The sequence below is a fragment of the Manis pentadactyla genome, chromosome 1, assembly GCF_030020395.1.
Source record: "Manis pentadactyla isolate mManPen7 chromosome 1, mManPen7.hap1, whole genome shotgun sequence".
NCBI lineage: Eukaryota > Metazoa > Chordata > Mammalia > Pholidota > Manidae > Manis > Manis pentadactyla.
Window position 1 is genome coordinate 205,126,319 of NC_080019.1, and position 23,049 is coordinate 205,149,367.

The 23,049-nt window shown below is 48.8% G+C and overlaps 1 protein-coding gene across 5 annotated transcripts in view; it reads right to left on the reverse strand.

Annotated features, from left to right (window-relative positions):
• SLC6A1 (solute carrier family 6 member 1) overlaps positions 1-23,049 on the reverse strand; it is a 41,828-nt gene that overhangs the window by 14,942 nt on the left and 3,837 nt on the right. For 2 of the 5 annotated variants that reach the window (XM_036923431.2, XM_057506616.1), the window contains 6 exons: positions 5,655-5,793; positions 3,962-4,024; positions 2,462-2,791; positions 1,938-2,069; positions 1,239-1,339; positions 424-533 (listed from right to left, as the gene is read on the reverse strand). In XM_036923431.2, the coding sequence (XP_036779326.1) occupies positions 424-533; positions 1,239-1,339; positions 1,938-2,069; positions 2,462-2,699 (581 nt within the window). In that variant the 5' untranslated portion in view covers positions 2,700-2,791; positions 3,962-4,024; positions 5,655-5,793. Of the gene's footprint in view, positions 1-423; positions 534-1,238; positions 1,340-1,937; positions 2,070-2,461; positions 2,792-3,961; positions 4,025-5,654; positions 6,056-23,049 lie in introns of all 5 variants that reach the window. The other 3 variants (XM_036923432.2, XM_057506630.1, XM_057506611.1) reach the window with 2 other exon arrangements.

A 23,049-nucleotide genomic window follows, 5' to 3' on the forward strand; every position in this document is an offset into this window, starting at 1 on the left:
CCCTCTGTAGGCTCACTCTCCACCACTCTCCTCTCTGCTCCAAGCCCCAGGAGGCTGACTATGGCGACACCACGGGCTCCCGTGCCCTCTGGCTTCTAGCTAGATTTGACCAATGGCAGGAGCTCAGAGGGCAGGAGAAAAGACAGGGTGGGGAATTTATGTTCTCCCCCCAGGACCGTGGCTTTGTCTCAAGCTGGGTTTCTCAACCATAGGTCATAGCCTGTGTCTAGTGGCCCCATCCACGGTCCAGCTCTCTTTGGGGGAGGAAAGGGCTCCCCCCTCCCTCGTGGTGACTCCCTCAGCCCCACTCACATCTCCACGAACAGCCTTCATCTAACTCTTCCAGCTCCCTTTTGAGGGCGCCTCTGCCTCCTGCGGGCCCTGGCTGGTATGCACCCCCACCACTGATGGCCCCACACTTACTCCCAAAACTCTACCACAGCACTGGTCATGGTGGTGGTGTTGACAATGCTGTAGTTGGAGAAGCAGTGGTCTGTGTTCCAGGGATTGTCACACTGTTTCCACGGCAGTGCCTGCAAAGACACAGTGGCAGACCACCCCCACTGAGCCCCCGGGGCTGGCAACAGTGGTCCCAATGTGCCCCATTCATCCTTAAGGTCTGCTGGGCCTCCTTAAGCCATTATCTCAGCTCCCCTTCCCAACGTTTTCTGGATGCATGTCACACTGAGATCCCCATTTTAGAGATTAGAGAGAGGCAGAGTAACTTGCTAGAGATTATACAGCTCCCAAGTGTCAGGGCTGGAATTTGAACCTCAAACTTTCACTCTGAAAACCAGCTTCCCAAGCTGCACCATAACATCTTGTGGCTTCATCCAGGGACTGCTTCCTAGTTATTTGACCTTGGGTAAGAGGTCTCACCTTCTGCACACTGATGTTGACAGCAAACACTTAGTGCCTGTTCTGTGCCATTTTATAAATGTGGGTACTCTGGCTCAGAGAGGTTAAGTCTCTTCCCTGAAGTTGCACAGCTGGCATATACTAGGATCAGGATTTGAACCCGGGCCATCTGGGTCCATATGAAATGAACTAAAGTGCTCACCTTAGAGGGGCATCATGAGGATGGGATGTCAGCCCCCATGAACTGCCTGGCCCAGAGCAGGTGCCATGACTTGTGAGGAAACAAGAGCCACTGAAGACAAAGCAACCCCCTGCCTGCAGGAACAGCCCTGCCACGGAGGGTGGGCTCTGGGTCTGGCTCCTTCCAGGGGGGCACTCACCGTGGTGAAGGAATTGTACAGGTAGTAGATGGCCCAGGAGATGATGACGATGTAGTAGATATTCAGCCAAAATGACAGCACAGCAGCGGCGAGGCCCACACCTGGGAGCAGACACACCACCATGACACACATTTAATAGAGTCATAACTGTCCCAGTGAGTGTCACTGCTCTTATTGTCCAGGACGTCTACAATCTCACAAGACCTTGGAGATAGGCATTATTAAAGCCTCTGAAGCAAAGAGAGAGGCAGGGACTTAGCTAGGGTCACAGACATCTGGCAAGGCAGGGAGCCAGGACTTGCGTCTGGGATCCAGCACAGGCTGGTTGCAGGGAAGGCTGGGGTCTCGGCTTGCCAGGTGAGCGTGCATCTCCACGTGCCCATCTGAGTGGCTGTCAGGCACTGAGTAAGAAACCAAAGAAAGTCAACCCTGCCCTTGCTGGAGAAATGAGCTTAGAGGGCAGCGGGAGTGATGTTGTGCAAGGGCCTCTGCGTCAGGGGCTCCTTTCCAGCTCCGCTGCCCCAGATTCCAGCCCGTGTGGTCATCTGTCACCTGGCCCCTTGCAAGGGCTCCTTTCTGCTCAGATGTGAAGTGAGCAGTTTCCTCTCTCCACAGGGTATGGGGGCTTTGGGAAGGCCCTGGCTTCACCACAGTTATGTGGGCAGGAGATGACCAATGGGCTCCACTCTGCAGACTTACCCTTGAACATGGGGGCCAGCTTCCACACCCCGAGGCCCCCAATGGATGTGTACTGGCCCAGGGAGCACTCCAGAAGGAACAGTGGGACGCCCGCAAAGATGAGTGTCAGGAAGTAGGGGATCAGGAAGGCCCCTGTGGAGTTGAGAAGAGAGAAGCTTGTGGCCCCAAAGCTTTGGAGAAGCCCTGGTCAGAGGGAGCGTCACAGCAGGACACTCTGGGTTCCCAGCCATGACTTCCTTACCCTCTGCCTCAAAAACAGCACCCACAGCCAAACTAAGGTTCAAGGGTGCTCTTTGTACAAACCATATCCCCTGTACTTTGCAAAATGAAGAGGTGAACTTCCTGATATCATAGAGGACAACTGCCTTTTGGGAATCCTTTGGTAAAAAGACAATAAGAAATGGACCTGGTGCTCCCTTTGGAGTGTTTAGGGGACCTTTCCCCCTTAACTCCAGAGGACACCTAAGTGGGGCACTCCCCATGGGGCCCGGACCCAGCTGGGAGGTTGCCAGGCCAGCACCTACCACCGCCGTTTTTTCCGCAGAGATAGGGGAATCTCCAGACATTGCCCAGGCCGATGGCGTAGCCCACGCAGGACATGAGGAAGTCGAAGCGGCCCTTCCATGTGTCCCGGTCTGGAAGATCCGCTGCCTTCTTCTGCACCTTGACCACCAGGGTTTTGGGCTTGTCATTGGCCACAGGGGCCTCACTGACCTCTGTGGAGATCTGCCCATCAGCCACCTTGCTGCCGTTGGTCGCCATGTCTCGGAGTTTGGACACAGGGGTCCAGGCAGATGGACGTGCAATGTTGGCCCCAGTCCACGTGGTCAGCAGCTTTGCAGCTCAAGGTCACCCTAGGAGAACAGAGTCACAGTGTGACAGGCACAGAAGGGTGCAAAGCTCTTGGAGTTGCCCCAAAATAACAAAAATAAAATAACCCACAAGCAAACTAGGCACCCGAGAAGCCTCTCCCATAAGTTCTCTCTCCTGCCAGTCCCTGTTCCCATAGAAAAGAAGGTCCCTTATGTTTCCAAAGCCTGAGTGGAAATATGTAGTCTTCTGATGTCTCCTGGACTAACTTCAACTCATATCCATATCATGTGTGCTTTGTTACATGTACTATTCAGAGAAACCCAAAGAGACTAAACTTCCAGACAGAAATATTAAGTGCTCCTCATCTTTGCCTCCTGGGAAGCAATCAGATATTTTTTACTCCCTGAGACCACAGAGGCATGGCCAACATAAGCAATGGAGGGCCTTAACTTGGGACTGAATAGAGGGGTGGCCTGGCTGCAGGTTGTTGGTGAAGGCGGTATATATGAGCACAGACTCTGATCATGATCAAAATCCTCTTTACCAACATTCAAGCTGTGTGACTTTGAGTAAACTTCTTAACCTCTCTGGACCCCATTCTCCCTATTTTTAAATCAAGGATGTCATCAGGTTGTTACTCTTTACTTATTCAGTGTGGCACCCTTGTGTCTGGTAAATGGTGGGGACTTGTTACTATTTCATTAGCAGTTCCCAAGCCTGGCTGTGTTTCCAAGTCATTTAGGAAGCTCTATCTGGACAGAGATTCCAAGGCCCCACAGGCCCCACCTCAGATATGCCACATCAGAATCTCTAGGAGACAAGTCCTAAATCTGCACATTTAACAAATTCTGCAAAAGGAGATTCTTATACCAGGCCTCAGTTGAGGAAGGAATGTTGATGACCTCTCTGACCCTCATCACCCCAAGATATTCTACCTATACTCTTCTTACCTCTTTGTTTCCAGAGGCAGCATGGGGTAGAAGACAGTGTTTGAAACTGGACTCAGAGCTCCTGGGTTCAAATCTCCAGTCTACCTTCTACCAGCTGAGTGACCTAGCCTCAGGTCCCCCATCTTATACAATGGAGCTAGTCCTATCTGGTTTGTAGAATTGTGGTGAAAGTGAACTTTAATGGCTGGAAGAGTGCATTTCACCTGATGGGTTTAGAAAGAGAACTCCAAAAAAGGTTACTATTTTGGTTGTTGATGTTACCTGATGACTTTCTGTGGTGGGTCAGCTTGAGAGCAGCTCTCTCTACAATCCCTGGGTGAGAGCCTGCAAAGCAGAGGGATGACAGTGAATGGGCAGGAGGCAACTAGCGTGCAGCTGGGCACACAGCAGTAGGATGCAGGAAGCCAGCCAGGACGATGCTGTGTACAAGCCCTGCAGAGCCACCCAGCCAGGGGGACCACAGTAAGTCCATGCAGTGTGGTGCTGGCCCATGGGGCGCTGGGGACATGCGGAAGCAGGGCCCTCTGTCCTCAGTGCAGTGTGTGTGGGTGCACATGAGGACAATGTGAGGAAGACTTCCCATAATTTTATCAGAAAGAGAAATTAAGAGGGGATTCAGAAATTCTGGGGGCCAACAAATGTAGCTGTTATTTTTTTCCTTCATCCAAACTTGTGGAAATGTTGTAAAGGATCATATGAAAACATGGGAGACAGCACCTTGTTTTGTGGAATGAGAAAAGCAGATTTCAAAACTGTTCATTTAGTATGATCCTATTTTTACACCCCACCCCAATCTGTTCATTAAAAAATGCCTCAGACACTGCAGGATATACCGTAAGATGTTCACAATGATTCACTGATAAGTGATTTTTGTTTTCTTTTTTGCACTTTTCTGGATTTCTATAATTATTTCCAAGTTTCTACAAAAAATGAAAAGACAACACACTTCTAAATTCCTACAAAAAACTTTTAAATTTCTAAAATAACACAGAATAAACTTATGGAAGCCTCTGGGCAAACAGGAATGTGGGAAGCAGCGGTCTGTGGACTCGCAGATGCAGAAGCTGAGCCAAAGCCAAGCGCAGCCCCTGCCCCAGTGGCTTCTTCCCTTCAGCTCTGCCCTGCTGGGGGATCCCTGTTTCCGGTGCACTCACCCTCCAGCCCCTTGCAGGCAGTCGCCATTACCAAACAATATTGTCTCTCCTCTGGTTCACGGAGTACTAGACCATCTTCGGACAGTCTGAACTTTACTGTCAAGCATGCTTCTTGGTCTCAAGGATGACCCACAGGTTTGTCTAGGATGCCCATTTAGACCCTGGCCTGGGCACAGCACTGTCACAAGGAACACTAGACTCAGGAAGGGTGACTGCCTCCCGTTGTCAGGAATGGCAGCAGGCAGCTGACTCTGTGGTCTATCAGGGAGTAGGGATATGCAGGGAGAGAGTAGCCTCAGGAAAGCGGGGAGACTAAAATGGAATCCCTTTTGGGGGAGTCAGTCATTAACCATCAACGATGCTTTGAACTGCCCCCATGATCTACCCTTCAGGGCTCCAGGCACCATGTCTGTTCAAAAGGATCCAATCACCTGGGAACTAGAGCTGATCACCTGACCCTAGCTAGCCAATCAAAGCTCCTTCCCTGGGATTTTTGGCAACAAGAGATTGAGAAACATGGCCACTGTCTCCAGCAACTTAGGAACTCTGAGGCAGCCATCTGCTGCTGCCTTGTACTCAGAGTAGCAGAGAGCACTGCTGAGGAGGACGGAAGTCAGAGATGAAAAGATGAAGAGAATCTGAAAGCATTCTTTGCTGTTTCAGGCTTTCTTAAGACTGGCTATGTTCCCAATCTTAGAGCTTAAAAAGCATCTCCATAGTCATAAAATAAATTCCCTGTTTTTGCGTACATTGGCTCATGGAATTCCTGCTACAATCTCAAACTCTGCACACACTCTTACCACTTAACCAAATTCTCAGGAAGGCCTGTGACCTGTGGCCTCTGCTCTGGATTTCCTTGTTGATGATCATGGAGACTCAAACCAAACTCCAGAATCTATTGGGATTTTGAGGCAGGCCACAGGATCATTCGACACCATTCTAGAAGAAAGAGAAAGCAAGCCAGATGCAGCTCTGGCCACTCCCAGCAAGCACGCAAGAAGGCATTGTGTGTTTAACAGGGCAAACTCGGTATCTATGTCCTTGAAGAAACCATTCAACATCACGATGAAGGATGGTCAGATGGTCAGGAAGAACAGTTCCAGTTCACTAGAAAGTTCATTCCAGTGTCCTCCCCATGAGTATACTTAGCACCTCCTGGTGCCAGGCCAGAGGTCAGAGCTGGTGGCTGCTCTGGAGGACTCTGCATGAGGAAGACAAACACACAATCTCCCAAATATGGGAAAGTATATTGAGAATATACTATATAGATGCAGGGAATTTTATATACTTTAATATAACAGGGAAACAGCCTGTTAACTGCCCTATGAAGAGCCACAAACCATAAGCAATTTTCCTCTTTTAAGATGTGCAATGCATGAGGATCAACAACGGGCACAAATTAATGTAACTGATGCTTCTTTGAGGATTCACAATGAGAAGGTCCTTTGACTTGCAGGGCAGCAAGACCACCCCAATGCTAATGAGACAGACCCGTGGCTCACTCTGATGATTACTAATGCTGGGGAAGTTACTTTCCCTTTTTGACTCTCTCATCTGTAAAGTAGGGAGCCAATAATAATAATACCTGTCTCATAGGGTTGTGGTGAAAATTGAGTGAGATCATGCATGGGAAGCATGTGAAAGAATGCCTGGCTCATAGTGAGGCTAGGGAAATCTCTGCCACTATTATCACCGTGATTATTACCATCTGTGTATGGATCATGGTTCCTAATCTGGTGTTCACAGCTCCCCAGAAGGCTGTATGGTGGTGGTGGTGGTGATGACGATGGCAGCCACATTTATCAAAGGCTTCTTCAGGCCCTGCAGTGTCATTCAAGCATTTTCAGAACCTCGATGGAAAGCATTCTTTCAGCCTCCATGGGGAATACCAGCTAATAAAAATGTAGATTCTCCTTTGCTTTGAGCTTTCATTATACCAACTCAAAGCAATCTAGCTGATCACCTTGAACCAGTTAGAAGCTGGGAATGGTACATTTCTGTGTTTGGTTAATAAAATAATTACTCTGTAATAATGTCTGGTTTAAAAAAAAAGCCCAAAACATCTAACAGATGGGAAGAAAATGAAAAATGGACCCCCTTTAGTGAAAATGCCTGGGCCCCAATGCTGAAAGACAGTGCTTCCAGAAGCTGATTGGGAAGTTTAGTTCCTGACGCCAACTGGTCAACCTGTGGCCTTCCCTCTTTCAAGAAACACAGCACACAGAAAGAACAGGAATGTGCAAGTGCACGGCAAAGGGACCCACTGTCTTTCTAGAACATTAAGGATCTCAGAAGCAGAAGCAACCTTTCGACCACTGTTACTTCCCCTGTCCTGAAACAGGCTCCAGGGCCTTGCACAGGCACGGGCTGCTCAGGGTTGAGAGGGCTCTGTAGGCCTGCTGAGGGAAGACCACACATGTCCTCCTGGCTGGCCCACCTTTACCTGCTGGTGGAGCAGGTGGAAGGGATACCTCACACCACCTCATGTTTGGGGCATTTCTCCAAAGCCTTCTTCCAGAGATTTCCAGTTCTTCCTCATCCACTGACAATATTGTGTAGACAGGAATCCAGCTGTATGTTCCCCTAGTACCTTAAAATGCCACGATTAACTAATTCCCGCGAAGCAAGGCTCAAAAGGGTGCTATTAATGGAGACCATGAACATAGTCCTCCGTATTCACTCACTCATTCAACAAGTTATTACTGATCACATACTTCCTGGTGAAACAGCAAGAGAATAACTGTTTCAAGCAATTTGTATTCTGAACTACAAACTGGTCACAAGATTTGGAATCAGTGAGACCTAACAGGGGGCAGAAGATATAATTTTGTAAATACTAACTGAGGGCCTCCATGTACATGGAGCTGGGTTAGACACTCAGGTTGCAAGGATTAAAAAGACAAGGTCCCTGACCTTGACAAGGTTACAGCCTAGAAGGGCTAGGTCACAGCTAATCATAATACCCTGCAGTAAGTTCTGCAAGAATGTATGAATCAGATACTGTAGGCCTAGAAAGAATGAGTTACAGCCAGAGAAAGTATTCCAAATCAGGAGACATTTGAGCTGGGTTTTGAAGGTTGAATAGATGTTTGCCAGGCTCACAGAGAAGGAAGGGCATCCCAGGTGGAGGGAAATGCATGAACAAAAGGAGGGAGCTTGAAGCTAGGAAGGTCAATTTGTGAAGGACCTTACAAGCCAGGCTAAGGAACATAGGGACCAATTGGAGAGATGTGACAGGTGCAATAATGTTTGATCGGATTAGTATTACAGAAAAAGACTCACTCAGGCTCTGGGAAGGAGTTAAAGAAAGAGACCCAATGCAGAATGGTGATGAAAATGTTCCCATGATGCCCCATCCTTCTTCAGTGTGCACTCTGTGACCAGGTCCTAAAGCCATCACTAGAAATGGGGCCAAACTAAGCAGAAAGAATACCTCTGCCAATCCCCAAATGAGAAAAAGCTTTGTAAGAAAAAAAAAATTCTGGCGTTTGTAAGGTCTAGATCATAAGTGGCAAAATGGGTCATACTTGGCCCTTGGCCTTGTTTTATTTGGCCTGAACAAAAATTTTTTTCAGTCTGAATTACAAGCCAGAAATGTGACTCTCTGTGATACAGTATTTCAAACAGAAAGAACAGCAAGTGCAAAAGCCCTGAGGCAGCAATAAGCTTGTCATGTTAGACCAACAGCATGGAGGCTAGGGTGGCTGGAGTCCAGTGGACAGGGGCCAGATCACACAAGGTCTCAGAGACCAGCAAGGAGTTCAGATTTTATCCTAAAAGGGATGGGAACGAGTGGTGGGATGGTCTGACTTATGTTTAAGACCCTCACTCTGGCTGCCCAGAAGAGGTTGCAGCAGGACAAAGACGGAGGCAGGGAGACTAATAAAAGGCTTAGAGTCCTGGCACGACATGATGATGACTTGAACCTCAGCAGCTAGGGCAGACGGGGTAAAGAGTCAGGCAGGGGATCTATTTTGGAGGTGGGGCCTGCAGGCCCTGCTGGTGAATTGGCTGTCGGAAGCCCAGCCCCAGCCAGATAGCAGGCTGGGGGAAGGGAAGCATGTGGCTGCTGCTTTGGACAATCTCCGCTTTGTCCGATTGCATGAGGGACTGGTGGCTGCGCGGGGTGGGGATTTAGGCAGAGGCCAAAAGGCCAAGGCCAGAGTCTCAAGGCTGCCACTGTCCAGGGCTAGGGCTGGGCCCAGGACCCACTCAGAAAGAGTGGGAAACCATAGAGAGCCAGGGGCTGAGGTGGAGGAGCAGCAGGCCCAGGAGTGGGCCTCTGGCTCCCACCCATGGTGCTGTGCATGCTCTTGCTTTGTTTTGTGCCCAATCTGTAATTACAGAAATTACAGAGGCTTGCTTCAGACCGCAACCATTCTGCCTGCTTTTCTTTCTTTCTGAAACTCTGTGGTTCAAGAAAAAAATTAATATTGGGTTTGGCTTCTTTCCAAGGGGAAACACAATGCAGTTTATTCTCTGCTTTAGGGAAAAGTGCTAGGCTCAATAAATTGGACAAGGCTTTATTGAGCATCTGTTATGTATCCAGACTCATGCCAGCTCCTATCAAGGGAGAAGACCCGACATTTATTGAGCACCTGCTGTGTGCCCAGCATTTCACAGGTGTTACAACATTTAGTTCTCATTCCATCTCTTTAAACCAAAGGCTATTGCACCCATCAGATGGGTAAGGAAACCAACTGAGGGGGCTTGCCAGCCTGGGGCTGTTGTAAAAGAGTCTCAAATTCAGGGCTTTGCTACTCAAAATGTGGCTCTCTGCAGGCAGCATTGGTATCACCTGGAAGCCTGTTACAAGTGCAGAATCTCAGGCCCCCTCCACAGCCACGGAATCTGGGGCTACATGTTAATAAGGTCCCAGTGATTTAGGTGCACACAGCATCTTCAGAAGCCATAGGTTAGGGAACACCCAGATTATTTCAAGAGCTTGACTCAAATCCTTGGGTGACTATGGGCTAGATATTCAGCCTGCCTGAGTCTTGGGTTACCTATCTGTAAATACGAACCATAGACTTTATGGGATCATTGTGAAACTGAAGGGAGGGAGGTAATTAATTAAAGAGGCTGGCAGAAAGCAGAGGGCCCAGCTCACAGGAAGTGTTCAGTAAGAGTGGCTTAGATGAGATACCACCTCACACCAGTTAGAATGGCCAACACCCAAAAGACAAACAACAACAAATGCTGGCGGTGATGTGGAGAAAGGGGAACCCTCCTACACGGCTGGTGGGAATGTAAATTAGTTCAACCATTGTGGAAAGCAATATGGAGGTTCCTCAAAAACTAAAAATAGAAATACCATTTGACCCAGGAATTCCACTCCTAGGAATTTACCCTAAGAATGCAGGAGCCCAGTTTCAAAAAGACAGATGCACCCCTATGTTTATCGCAGCACTATTTACAATAGCCAAGAATGGAATCAACCTAAGTGTCCATCAGGAGATGAATGGACAAAGAAGATGTAGTACATATACACAATGGAATATTACTCAGCTATAAGAAGAAAACAAATCCTACCATTTGCAACAACATGGATGGAGCTAGAGGGTATTATGCTCAGTGAAATAAGCCAGGCAGAGAGAGACAAGTACCAAATGATTTCACTCATATGTGGAGTAAAAGAACAAAGAAAAACTGAAGGAACAAAACAGCAGCAGACTCACAGAACCCAAGAATGGACTAACAGTTACCAAAGGGAAAGGGACTAGGGAGGGAGGAATAAGGGGAATAAGGGGCATTACGATTAGCACACATAATGGGGAGGGGGCACGGGTAAGGCAGTATAGCACAAAGAAGACAAATAGCAACTCTACAGCATCTTACTACACTGACAGTGACTGTAATGGAGTATGTGGTGGGGACTTGATAATGGGGGGAATCTAGTAACCACAATGTTGCTCATGTAATTGTATATCAATGATACAAAAAAAGAGAGAGAGAGAGAGAGTGGCTTAGATTGCCGCTAAAAGCAGTGAATGGCCTCCCAAGTACTTTGTAATTGAAAAACGTTATACAAACGTGAGGACCAGTTAAGAGCTGATGATCACGTGCAGAAGTAAGAGGGAAGCTGGGATTGTGAGGTGGCTGGCAGATGCTGCGGGCAGCCCCCGCCACACACTACCGTGGAAGCCAGGGAAGGCTCTTTGGAGAAGGTGCTCTGATGGACAAGGGGCAGCTGGAGAGGGCCTCCAAGGCCTCAGGACCCAGGCCTCTGGGGTCTGAACCCAGTCTGGGGACAAGGAGTTAGTCTTTGGCAGGGTGCAAGCTGCAGGCCAAGCGGACAGTTGCAAGTCTTCATCCTCAGACCCACAGCCACTGGGGCTGGGGGCCAGGACCTGTGCAGCCTCCTTCCTGGTCCACACTTGTTCCATGCCACACCGGTATACCTGGTCTACACCAGCAGTGTACAGATAAAGGAACAGGCCCAGAGGTGGCTGGCGGCTGGCCCAAGGTTACCAGCACATGAGTGGTATGACCCTTATAGACCCCACCACCCAACACACTCTTACTCCAGAGCTGAGGCAGCTCTGCATCTCAGTGCAAACCCCTCAGCTGCCTCAACATGCCTGAGGGGTAATTTGCACCCCCTGTACATTTCTCAACAGCATTTATTGAATGCCTATTCTTCACAACATCCCAGTGAGACTTTCAAGAAAGTTACTTATTCTCTCAAAGTGTCTGTTTCCTCATCAGGAAATAGGGCTAATAGTAACCAATTTGCACAGTGTGAGGATGGGATTTGAATTTTCTAGCATTGTGCTCAGCCTAGCAAGTGCGCAATACATTGAAGCTAAAATGACTATTTGTTCCATTTTGCAGATGATAGTACTGAGGTTCAGAGAGGTCGAATGACCCTCCCAAGGTCACACAGGATTTAACTCAGGCCCTCTGATTCACAGTCTGATGGTATTTGCTCCCCTACCAGGTGCCTCCCATACACTGGCTTGCATGAAATTCTCTGAAGCCTGCAGCTCTGGCCTTATGACCTATCTGAGCCTGCCTGTGGGCTGTGGGGTTCTGGAGGCGAAAAGATGTGACTGCATGAAGATGAGTTCGTCTGGCCTCAAAGCCCCATGACAGATGAGGAAATTGAGGGTCAAGCCTTTCCCCTCTGCCTGTAGCCTTTGGGAACTTGGAAATCTGGTTTTCTAGGGTACCTCCAAAGCCAGAATGTAGAAAGAAGAGGACACCCCACCAACCTGCAACCAACAGGCAGAATGGGGGAAAAAATCAGCTTTATAACTGCTGGGGGCTAAATAGACCCATCCAAAGATGAAATCAACTCCAGGAGTCATGGTTCTCTTTCTTTCATAGTTGCATACAGAAAAAAGAATCCCTAACTTTTCATTAACAAAGAGAGAAAGAAAAAGAAGAGCTCAGAGTGCAGAAAGGAAATGAGCTGGGAACTTACATGCCAGGGCCTGCTCTAAATGCTTTATGTATACTGACTTGCTATTACTACCTCCCCTCTTTCACTGATCGGTAAACTGAGGCACAGAGAGGTTAAAGTGACTTGCCAAAGGTCTCCCAGCTAGGAACTAGGGAGACTAAGACTTGAACCCAGGCAGCTGGACTCCTATAGCCATGCTCTTAACCATGCTATTCTGTCTCTAGTGGGATGCCTGTGGATCCCCTAAGCCCCATCTTTGGGGTGTGTAAGAGTGGTCAGTTTCTAGTAGGCAGCTCCCTCCAGGATAAACCCCCATGGGACAAGTCCTACTGCTCTTTTTAAGAGATTGCTGGCACGAGGTCCCCTTTAGTTTGGCTCACTAAGAGGCTAAATTGTCCCCATGGTCCTATTAGGCAAACCCTGGAGATATCCTGGGAGCCAGCAGCAACAGGTCACAAGGGATCCAGGCTGAGTAGCTCTGAGGGCTAAGGGCTACCAGAGTCCCCCAGGAGGCAGCAGCCCCACAGGGCAACCAGCAGCCCCACAGGGCAGCCACCTCCTCTGGGTGTCCCCAGCTCCCCTCCAACTGCAGCCACTACCTGTGCTAGAAGCACCGGGGAGGCCAGCTTCAGGGCATGGCTGCAGGAAGAGGGCCTTTGCAGGGGCTGATGGGAGAGGAGCAAGCAGTTAGCTTGAGACTCTGGAGTCTGCAGACCCTGGTTTGAGTCCTCACTCCACACTTGACAAGTTGTGTGACCTCAAGCCAGTCCCTCCTGTTCCCTGTGCCTTGGTTTTCTTCCCTGGGAAGGAGAGGAGTTGGGCTCTGAACTCTGCTGCCTCTTCTGACTTCCATCCCCACTTCCATCCTCATCCTGCTTATCTCACTTACACAATTACTGGGTTGCTAACATCTGTTCTGGTCCCTAGTTGTCTGCAATGCCTGACTGAGCACCTTGCTTTGTTGAGGCAATTTTCAATCCAATTCAATCCATGACGACGATGTCCCTCCTGGGAGCCTGGTCCCATGCTGGGTGCGGGGTTATAAAGACACCAGTTGGAGTGGGAGTCCTGCCGCTGCTGAGCTCTCCACACAGCTGGGGGATGGGCTGTGAATAGTCAACATCCATGTGATAGGTTCTTCCACAGCCCAGAAAAGGAGGGATGGCACCCTACTGAGGATGCCAGGGTTCAGACAAGCAACTGGGAGAGGATGGCATTTGGGTTGCTGGAGAGGGGACATTAGTGGGGACATCCTTTTTCTAATAGCTGGAGAAGCAGGACTAGAATCTTCACTCTTAATCATAAGCTTAACTGCTTCTGGTCCATTCCAAGCAAAGAGAACACAGTGAGAATGCTAATGTATTTAGGGAAAATGAGGAGTCTGGCTTGGCTGGCTGGAGTCTGAGGTGCTTTAGGGAGCATGGCTAGGGAGGTGGCCAGCACCAGTTAAGGGCTTTGAGTGAAGGAAAAGGGGGTGCACTATACCCTGTAATAAGAACAATGATCACACTGAACATTTAGTAAGTGCCTAATATGCTTAGTGCATTTCATGGATGATTATACTAACTCCCACAACACCCACTGCACAAATGTGGAAACGGAGGCCCAAAGAAGTAAAACAATTTGCCCACAGTCCCAGGTCCAGGATGGGGCAGCTTGATTCCGAAGGCCATGCTTCTAACTGCACACCCCACCCCCAGCCGTGGACCTTGAGGAGGCCTTGGGACCATTGGAGCCTTTCAAGGTGGGAAAGCTGATCTCATGGTGATTTGGCAAAAGCCTGGTAGCCGTGTGGGGGCGAGGGGAAGAGGATGGCGGGGACAGAGTCCAAGCTGGGGCCACAGTGGGGGCGATGGGGAAGGCCTGGTCATGCTAACAACTTGGCCTCTATCCTGACTAGTAACTAATTCTTCAGTCCTATCTCCCAGCTACACTGTCACCTCTGCACAGATGGGACCTGGATCTTTAACTTGCTCTGCCTCCCCCATAGCATCTCAAACAGTGCTAGACACATAGATGCTCCCCTGAATTCCACTGTCTGTGACAAGGGATGTTATTACAAGTCCTCAAGAGATATCTGCCTCTGAGAAGGTGGCACCAGTCTTCAAAGCACTGGTGTGCCCGTGACTGTTTAACAACAGCTCTCAGGAAAACCTGCTATAGGGTCTGTTGATCTCTGTGGTGTAAATGCCCCCTCCAGAGCCAGTGCAGGGTACCACCATAAGGTTACAGGATTGGGAAGTGGTGCGCACAAGCGGGCCCTTGGCTGTTTCCTGTAAGAAAAGCCCTGGGCGTCACCTCCTCAGCTAGCACCAGGGCAGATGCTGCAGCTCTTGTGGGTGTGTCTGGGGCCCAGAACCCAGGCCCTGCATGGCTGCTTAGGAGCGAGGAGGGACAGGGAGAGAGGGGGGTGGGAAAAGGAGAGCGAAAGAAAAGTGGAGGGAGAGAAGAGGTTCAGGGGGAAGAAAGGAGGACACAGAAGAGGAAGAAAGAGGAAAAGGGAAAAATAAGGAGAGGAAGGAAGGGAGGGGAAGCAGCTGTGGTGCCCATTTCCCATGTGATGCATGAGGCTCCACTCTGACCTCACTAAACCGAGAGTCCAAGGAGGGTGCCTATAGTTTAGCAACAAGAAACCTGTGGCTGGCGGAGCCCAAGGTCTCAAGTGGTTGATGAGCTGTGATGGGAACCCTGGGAACCTGCCATGCTGACTTCCTTTACTTGGTTCTAACTGGACTTACTTTACTTGGTTCTAACTGGATTTGTAGTAATCTGGAAAACACATACCCAGTTCTCCTCCCCAAAGCCAGCCCATCAGCCCCATCCCTCCAGGCATGTATGGAGGATATACCCCCTGCAGTGTCGCGCCCAACAGGAACCCACTGCAGGACAACACGGTTCCCAGCCTCCAGGCCCTTGCAGTCCCACTTCAAGACGCATCTTTCTTCCTACCTCCCTTTGCCTCGTGTGGGGGATTTCGGAAGCCTTGCGTTCCAGAGGATGCCTCTGAAAAGGCTTCAGGCTTAACAGGCCAGAAAGGATTAATTCAGATCTGGAAATAAGAGTGACACGATGCCATCTGGTATTCTTTCACATCACTCTGCCTTTTAAGACACACTTCCAAGAAAACCAGGGGGTTAAATAATGGTTCTCTCCTGTTCAAGATGTGCTTGAAGGACTCTGAAGGGCATTAGAGTAAAGGCCCTCGAAGAACTCAGATTTGGGGGAAAGGAAAACATAATACTGCAGGTACTGGCTGTACTAAAGGATGATCTGTAATAAGTCACATGCAGACGCACCGCCCAGATGGAGAGCTGACTCCTGGTATCACAGAACAGTACGGCAGTGACAGTGGCCTGGGCATCAACGTGATTTGCTTTCAAGTGTCCGCACCTGGGACTCCATTTCTTCCTCTGGACAACTGCGGGCTTTATACACTGAAGCTCCCAAAAGAAGCTGTGTGCACCAAGATCACACAAAGTCACAATAAGAACCACCAGGAATCTCAAACTGTTGGTCTGTGGGCCGAATAGGACTCACATATGTATTTGGTTGTGTGACATCCACTTAGAATTTTAAACCTTGAATTTGTATGCTTTGGGGAGGAGAACTGGGTATGTGTTTTCCAGATTACTACAAATCCCACCATGATTGTCATCTTGTCTGTGATCTCTCTACTCATTTCTTTGACATGCCTGGTCCTCAATGGCCTTTTGAGTTTGCAATCCAAATATACACGGTACAATTTGTCACTCCATAAAGTTATTTGTGTATGTGGTTAGAAGGAGCAGTTTAGTGTTGCTCCTTACCTCGGGGACATGAAAGACTCTTGGTGGGTAGGAAGCAGAAAAAAACACCTTTAGTAGTATAATTTTATATTTGGGAAACAAGTTCTATTGTTTTCTTACTGAAAGCTCAGCTGTATTTTTTTAAATGTTGAGAGACATTGCTTTAGACTATTTAGTGAGGATCAGGCAGATGTGTATTTTCAGAGTCTTTAAGGGTCAGATACGAGAGTCTCAAATATTTCCCATAAGAAAAAGCTGATTTTATTTTTAAAAGACTCAAATGAATGCTTCACTTTAGCCAACACATCTGCTCTTGATTCACTCACTCAGCTTTCCAAAGGAAATCTTTACTGTAGGAATGCCCCCTTCTTCATAAAGTGAAAATTCACATGTAGCCACAATGACCTACCCATTTGGGATTTTTACTGAGAAAATTCTCTGAAGTCCCATGAACAATGAACAAATTCATGAATAACTTCCACTTGGGATGTCAAAGGGTATTCAGGAGTTTATTTGTCCTCAGCCATGACAGGGGCTGGCAGAACAGGGCTGTGGTGAAGGGCACTGGCCCTGGGGGCAAAAAAATCTGGTTTTGAGTCTCAGCTCAGATGCCATGTGACCAAAGGCTAGTCACCTAACCTCTCTGAGACAAAGGTGACAGGTAACTCCCCATAGGACTATGAGGATTAAATGAGAGAACATGTAAAGTGATTAATATAGAACCTGGTACACAGCAAATGCTTGATACCTGGCAGATATCATAATAAATCACCTAATTAGGGCTAGTTATTATTAGTAATAGTATTTTTTTGGATAGCTATGGGAAAAAGTTCTGGGCAGAATGCCATGTGATCTTAACCTATGGGGCAGTAAGGGAATGGTGGGAGCCACTGGGAAATGCTGATCAAATACAATTCTCAGAGCAAATTGTTCATTAAACACTCTTCCCAAAGTGGACATGTGTACCTATCCTGTAATTAGCACAGTCATTCAAATCCTGGTTAAATGTCAACTGTCTTCATTTGTCCACTGAATGAGTCTCCCCACCCTTCTCCTGCCTCTAGGGGATAAAGGTGTCAGAATCCTAGGTCTTTCCGCCTATTGCCTCAAATCCTGTCATCCAGCCCCAGGACCAGCGGTCAACAAATGACCCTCCCTCTCCAGGAATCAAGAAACAGGGCCGTATCTGGGGGTAGATTTGCTCAGACAGGTTTGCGGAAACAAAATGGTTGCTTGCATCCAACTAAACAGGATCCCAGCTCTCACCATTGTTTTTCAAGCAGCCAAATGCCTGAGTCCATCACCTTCTTTCTGTTTCCAAAATGGAACGAGCTGTCTGCCAGCTCCCATCACATCTTTGCCAGCATGCAAATGATGCATTTTGGGGTTTATCAGGGTGTTAACCCCATGCTCTCCAATCCCCAATTAGGGAAGTAAATATATTGCACCAGCTGTGCAGGAGAGAGAAATGAAATGTGTGGGTGAGAGTATTTATTTTCCGAAAGGCTTTGCAGCATGGGGTCATTTAGATAGCTGGCACAGAGAAAACACAATTTCCCCCAGTGTGGTTTGCACATAGGCCTTTAGGGACATCAATCCTAAAGTGAGGTACAGCAATCTCGCCTTCCAAATGCAAAATATTTATGGATATTTTTGGTGATGGGGGCTGTTCAATCATTTAACTGATATTCACTAGCCTGAAATGAGGAGCCCTGTTTTTTATTGTTCTTGTACTTTTTTTTAGCCAGTTCCACTCTTCCAACACCACAAATTACAAGCTGATAAAGGGCTGGGCGTGATCCTTCTCCTAGTCTCTCCTTTTGGTTAATAATAATAGCTACTGTTGATCAAGCTATGCCTGGGGCAGGGCTTGATGCTAGATCTAATTACCTGATTTGGTCGCACAACAATGTTAATGAGGTAGGTCTGTTATTATCCCCATTTTGCAGATGAGGACACTGAGGCTCAGAAAGGTGAAGTGACTTGCCCAGGATCACACAGCTGGGAAGTGGCAAGGTGGAATTTCTCACTTTGTCTCCAAAGCTTATGTTTGTAGCTTCCTTGCCATACTCTCTCCCCACCCCACTTGGGCTGAAATTGTCACTCTGGCCCATCAGAATCTCCATGAGCACAGTCTTTGGAAAGGTTCAGGTGCTCTGTGCTCGGGGCTCAGGGCCAGCTCCCTTCTGTATCTCTAACCCACCCACCACACTCCCCCTCGCAGTGCACCCTCCAGGCCTCCCCAAAGAAGCTGGAGACCTAAATCCCAGCTCCACATGTGCTTGTGTGACCTGGGTGAAGAGTCCCTTCACCTCTCTTCACCTTACTTTGCACCTCCACCAAATAAAGGTAATTATTCCTTTCTGCCAAGGTTGTAGGAAGGATGGAACTAGACAAGGCAAGTCTCCTACAGCCTCCCCCATGCCCTCCAGCCCCGAGCCTCCTTGGGGGAGCTCAAACCCCGGGCACAGTCCCCTCCACTCTCTTGCTCACTCGCTCCAGCAGCTCCTGAATCAGCATTCAACACACATCACTCTGCCTTGTGCAACGCCATTATCTTCCGAGGACACAGGCTCCGTTGTCACGGCAACTGGAGTCCTTCCACCAACTCTATTTAATAATTTCTCAACAGCAGAGCTGGGCTGGCTTGGGGCAGGGGAAAGAGCACTGAGCTAGGGGTTAGAAGCTCAGGGCCCTAGTGCCTGCAGACCTAGGACAACTCTCTAGGCCTCAGTTTACTCATCTATAACATAGGGGTGTTTGAAATGCGTGGGTTTTTTTACTTTCTCTGGCCTTGAAAAAACCTAAGAAAATGCTTTCCAGGTCTAGGAAGCAGGAGGCAGGGAGTTGGAGCTAATGGAAAGGGATTGGAGGTTTGAGTGACATTTTAAATCCACATTAAGAACCAGAAGTTCCCTTTAGTGGCTGTGGTCTCACCTTCTGCTGAATTGCCCCCAAAATGTTAAATATTTATGCAATCTCTGTGATCCCTGAGGTTCAGGGTTGGGGGTGGTTAGGAGACATAGTTTTACCTGCAGCCATCACAGCCCTTGCTCTCCCCATTTTGCAGATGTGCCAACTGAGGCTCTGAGAGAGCAAAAGGATTATCTGTGGTCCCCCAGAAAGTGGAAAGTTCAGCAGCCTGGAAGGCCGCCTTGGTGTGCCTAGAGAAGAGAGCTGGGCCCCTGCCTGTCCTCTGCCCCATGCAGCCTACGGCTGACTCTGGTTCTCTCTGTGTGGCCTCTGGCTCTCACCTGAGCCTTGTAGACAACCAAAGGCAAGAGGCAAGAACCTAGTATGTGTCCCACTATGCTGGGCACAGCATTCCTGCTCTTAGGGAATTGATGAATTTGACTGTGAGCAGCTCTTCAAAGGCCAGAAACAAAGGTCCGTCTCTGTGATCCCCAGTAGAGTCCAGCACACAAAAGGTGCTCAAAGTTTTATTTGATCCAGTTTTTTGCCCACATCTGCCCCTGAAGGTGACTAGTGGAAGTCCCCAGAGACATCCAAGAAAATCTCCCAGAGCAGCCGCCAATGCTCCCAGTTCCAGGGGGCCGATGCGGACCCTGGGCTGGGGAGGGGACCAGTATGAAGGAGGCTTTGTGACTCCTGCTGGTTCCAAGGTTGAGGAAGGGGGCAGTTCTGCCTCGGCCCAGGCTGATGGCACTGCTCTTAGGCACCACCATTGCCAGCCAAGGGGAGCTGTTTAACTCCTCCGGGGTTGGAGTTTTCATTTAATACCCGCGGCATAATTAACAGTGCCCCATCTGCTCTGTCATTAGCGGTATTCACTACCATTTGGAGAAAGGGCTCTTATCTTCCCCAGTCATTAGTCTGGGGGAGGCTATTAAGAGGGAAATGGAAGAGGAAGTGGGGCATGCAGCCTCCCTTCCCCCACCTGGAGAGCCAGCGCCTGGCTTAGAGAGCACATTGTCCAGTCCAGTCCAAACTCATTTGCTTTAAAGACTGAGAAAACCAAGTCCAGAGAGGACTCTTTAAGAACTCTGTCCTCTGTTCCCTGCAGGCTCGAAGCCATCCTGGACCGGAGGCAGCTACCACTTTTTTTCTTTGGTCTGCAAGTCCAGGTCTTGGGATCCTGCAGAGATGGGAATGTCACGATCCGGCAGACCTGGATCTGAGTCCCAGTTCTGTGGCACATCAGTGGGCAGCCTGGTGCACTACATGAGCTCCCTAGGCCTCGGTTTCCCCACTGAGGATCTTGGGACACTGTTTGTAAAGTGCTAGGCTCAGTGCCTGGCTCACAGTCAGAGCTCAAAATAGCTGCTCATTTATTAGCAACCTATTAAAAATGTATACACATATGCATTCAAATTCCATCTTCACAGATTACTTTTCAGTACGACGACTGCTTCCTCATCCCCAAGCCTACCCTACTTTTTCTTTTAATCATAGTTGGGTCTTTGACCCCAAGCTCTGGAAATGTCTGATGTGGGAGCAAAGGGGCTCAGGTCACAGCAGGAATGAACCACAAGATCAAGCACAGACGGTACATGGGAAACTGGTGGCCTCTGGTTTCAGTCATTTTTGTTTGTATTGTTCAAACTCTGTCTCAGTGAGCCAAAACCTGTCTCCCCTCCTCACCATGATCTCTACTCAGGTGCTCTCCAGAGGTAGGGGGTGGCATGGAAAAGCCCATGGGGGTTGGCATTAGTCAGGCCTGGTTTCAAACTCTGCTGTGCAACCTGGGGTGAGTGACTCCACCTCCCTCAGCCTCCTTTTGCAGCCATGGGGACAGTAGTGCCCATCCCTTACCACCATTCTCATCAGACTCAGGCGGCCCACAATGGCCCAAGAATTCTCCACACTTGGTGGTCAGGGCCAGGCTGGCCATAAAGCCATGGACATGACAAACCCTCAGCTGTCCCTACCCTCTAGCACCTAAGGAAGCTCCTAGAACTTGTGATATTTCATGACCTTCAATGTGAGCAACAGTCCAAGGGCAGAGGGGATGTGGGGTGGTGGCCGGGGCAAGTGGTTTCCATCCCATACCATACTTCCCACCTCTTCCCTACCCTCTTGGCTGGGCACAGCTCAGAACCACACAGCTCCCTCTTCTGGCAGTTCCCAAATACCCCAAGGCTCATGGACAAATACTTGCCTACAGCCTTCCTGGCTACCGAGGCCTTAGATCCTTCCAGCCAATCTCATGGCACCACTGGTATTCACGTCACCCAAATCAATATAGGTAAGCACATCTGAGCACTCACACGTGTGTCTGAGAGCAATCATCCCTTCCTTTCCCCCCAAATCCGACCATCTCTGGAGATCCCCTGGCCAATGAGAACACATCAGACACTGGATGTGACTGAGATGTTGTCTCTGGTCAGAGCTCAGGTAGGGCTAGAACAAGATGTTCCAAACGTAATGGCTGTGTCTTCCTTCAGCCTAATCCCTGTGTGCTCTGTGTTCCACCTCTTACGGAGCTGAGCTGGGCTCATCTGGACTCCTTCTCAAGTGGCTACCTGGTAAATCTGGATTCAGGCTTAGTAAAGATGATTCCTATCAGCTGGGAATCCAGAGGGTGTTCAGGGTTCACTGAGCCTTAGTTTTCCTATCCAAAAGATGGAGACAATAGTGGTAATAAAAATAGTATTTTCACTTGGATCTCCCAGGATTGTTGCAAACTTCAATGGAGAAAGCACCCTCATTGTGAAATTCTACATAAAAGCATTAACTGTGTGTACACTCATGTGTGTGCAAAAAGCCCTTATTTGAGTCAAGGTCACTCTGATTTAGAACAAGAAAATTAGCCTTAAAAAATATCTCTTGGTTGACAGAGGATTCTTCTCCAAGATATCAAGGATCATATTTTCTTTCCCTGGAATACTTTGGATATTCCAGGATCAAAAGAAAGAACAGTTTTAAGTGCAGTTTTTGGCAAATTGTAAAGTACTATTCTGATAACCGGGGGTGCTGCTATCAGCACTAAGTTTCAGTAAACTGTGATACGGATACCAAATGTTGATGCTCACTTCCTGGGCTGCTGCCCTCTCCCCACACAGAAGCTCCTCACCAAACAATAAGGCCATGAAAACAACCTGCTGTCAATGTCTTTCAGGGAGTCTTTGACCTTGAATGTCCCTCTGGCCAGGGCTCAGTTGTCTCAGAAGCTGGCATGCAACACTGATCTTACAAACACCATGTAGCTGACAGGTGGGCAGTGCGGCAGGTCACTGTCCGAGGCAGCCACTAACTCTAGCATCCTCCAGCCTGGCCTGTATGCCAGGATCCCATCCTGCCCTGGAAGCTGGAGGCTCATTTTGCAGCCAAGAGGGCCCCTGGCACCCTAACAGGGCCTATTCCACCTAGATGCACACCCCCTGCTTTCAGAGAGCCACAGCCAATTGCTCTGCAAGACTTGGCCTCCTTGTAATTTCCAATTTGTGAGAAATGTAAAAATAGAAGGCCATTCGATGCAGGCAGCTCACATCAAATTGAGTGCCACTTTCGTGTCATGTCAGATCACAGGAAACAGAGCTGATGGCTTCGTCGGCCGCTCTCAAAGGCTTCCAGAGTAGCTAGAGGCTGGTGACAAACTGGGGGACACCTGAGAATTAGGGGAAGGTGGCAAAGGGCACATTAACACCAGGTTTAGATAAATTTAAAGTCTAGGTCACAAACATGCTGTAAGAGGCGGGGTACCTGAGAGCCAATCCCAGTTCTGCAATTTAGCAGCTCAGAGACCTTGACCACAAGTTCATCTCTTTGTGCCTCAGCTTCCCCAGTTGTCAAAAGGCAGCTCTCACTCTGCCCATCTCCCAGAACTGTGACAAAGCTCTACTGATGGAAAACAAATGGGGAAATGCTTCCTAACAGTGCAGCTCCGAAAATGGGGAGTATGGTTCTTGCCAAGAGAGTGATGCCAGGGGCTTTTCCGTGGAAGGGATGTCAGTACACTGTGGCTGAGTTTGGGCTCCCAACCATTTACTAGCCCGGAGATCCTGCAGCAAGTGCCTTAGCCTCTCTCCTGCTCAGTTTCCTCAT